The 460-nt window shown below is 37.8% G+C and overlaps 1 protein-coding gene across 1 annotated transcript; it reads left to right on the forward strand.

The window, feature by feature from the left end:
• Positions 1 to 3: 3 nt before the first annotated feature.
• Positions 4 to 354, forward strand: LOC109828750 (ribosomal protein S2, mitochondrial; the record flags this gene model as incomplete). Its single annotated transcript, XM_020395673.1, has 1 exon — positions 4 to 354. A coding segment is annotated over one exon (351 nt), but the record flags the coding sequence as incomplete, so codon positions are not given.
• Positions 355 to 460: the final 106 nt, after the last annotated feature.

Here is a 460-nt window from a genome sequence, read left to right on the forward strand (position 1 = left end):
TCCAGAAATGGAATTGCTATTCTCGATTCAGACAAGACACTTATTTGTTTACGAAACGCTTTTCATTTTATAGGATCTCCCATTCGTCAAAAAGGCCGTTCCTTCTTTTTAAAGACCAATCATATTTTTATATATGAGATAATGGAAGAGATGGCGAGCCGTATCAATGATTCTCAATGGAGGATCGGGGCTTTTTTGACCAATTCTTGTTCAAGTCCGAAAAAAATCCGTTCGAGAAAGAAGAAGATCAATTTAGGGTCGAACCAACAACCTGATTGTGTAGTTATTCTGGATTCCGATAGAAAGTCTTCGGTCATACTGGAAGCTGATCGATCACAAATCGTGATCGAATGACGAAATAGATATACGAACTGTATAGGATCATTCGCTGGAATGGGATAAGTGATTCTTTTATAGGATCCCAATGGGATCTTAGAATCAACTAAGGATGCAATAGGTA

Source organism: Asparagus officinalis, unplaced genomic scaffold, assembly GCF_001876935.1.
Source record: "Asparagus officinalis unplaced genomic scaffold, Aspof.V1 AsparagusV1_Un10582, whole genome shotgun sequence".
In the NCBI taxonomy this organism is placed as follows: domain Eukaryota; kingdom Viridiplantae; phylum Streptophyta; class Magnoliopsida; order Asparagales; family Asparagaceae; genus Asparagus; species Asparagus officinalis.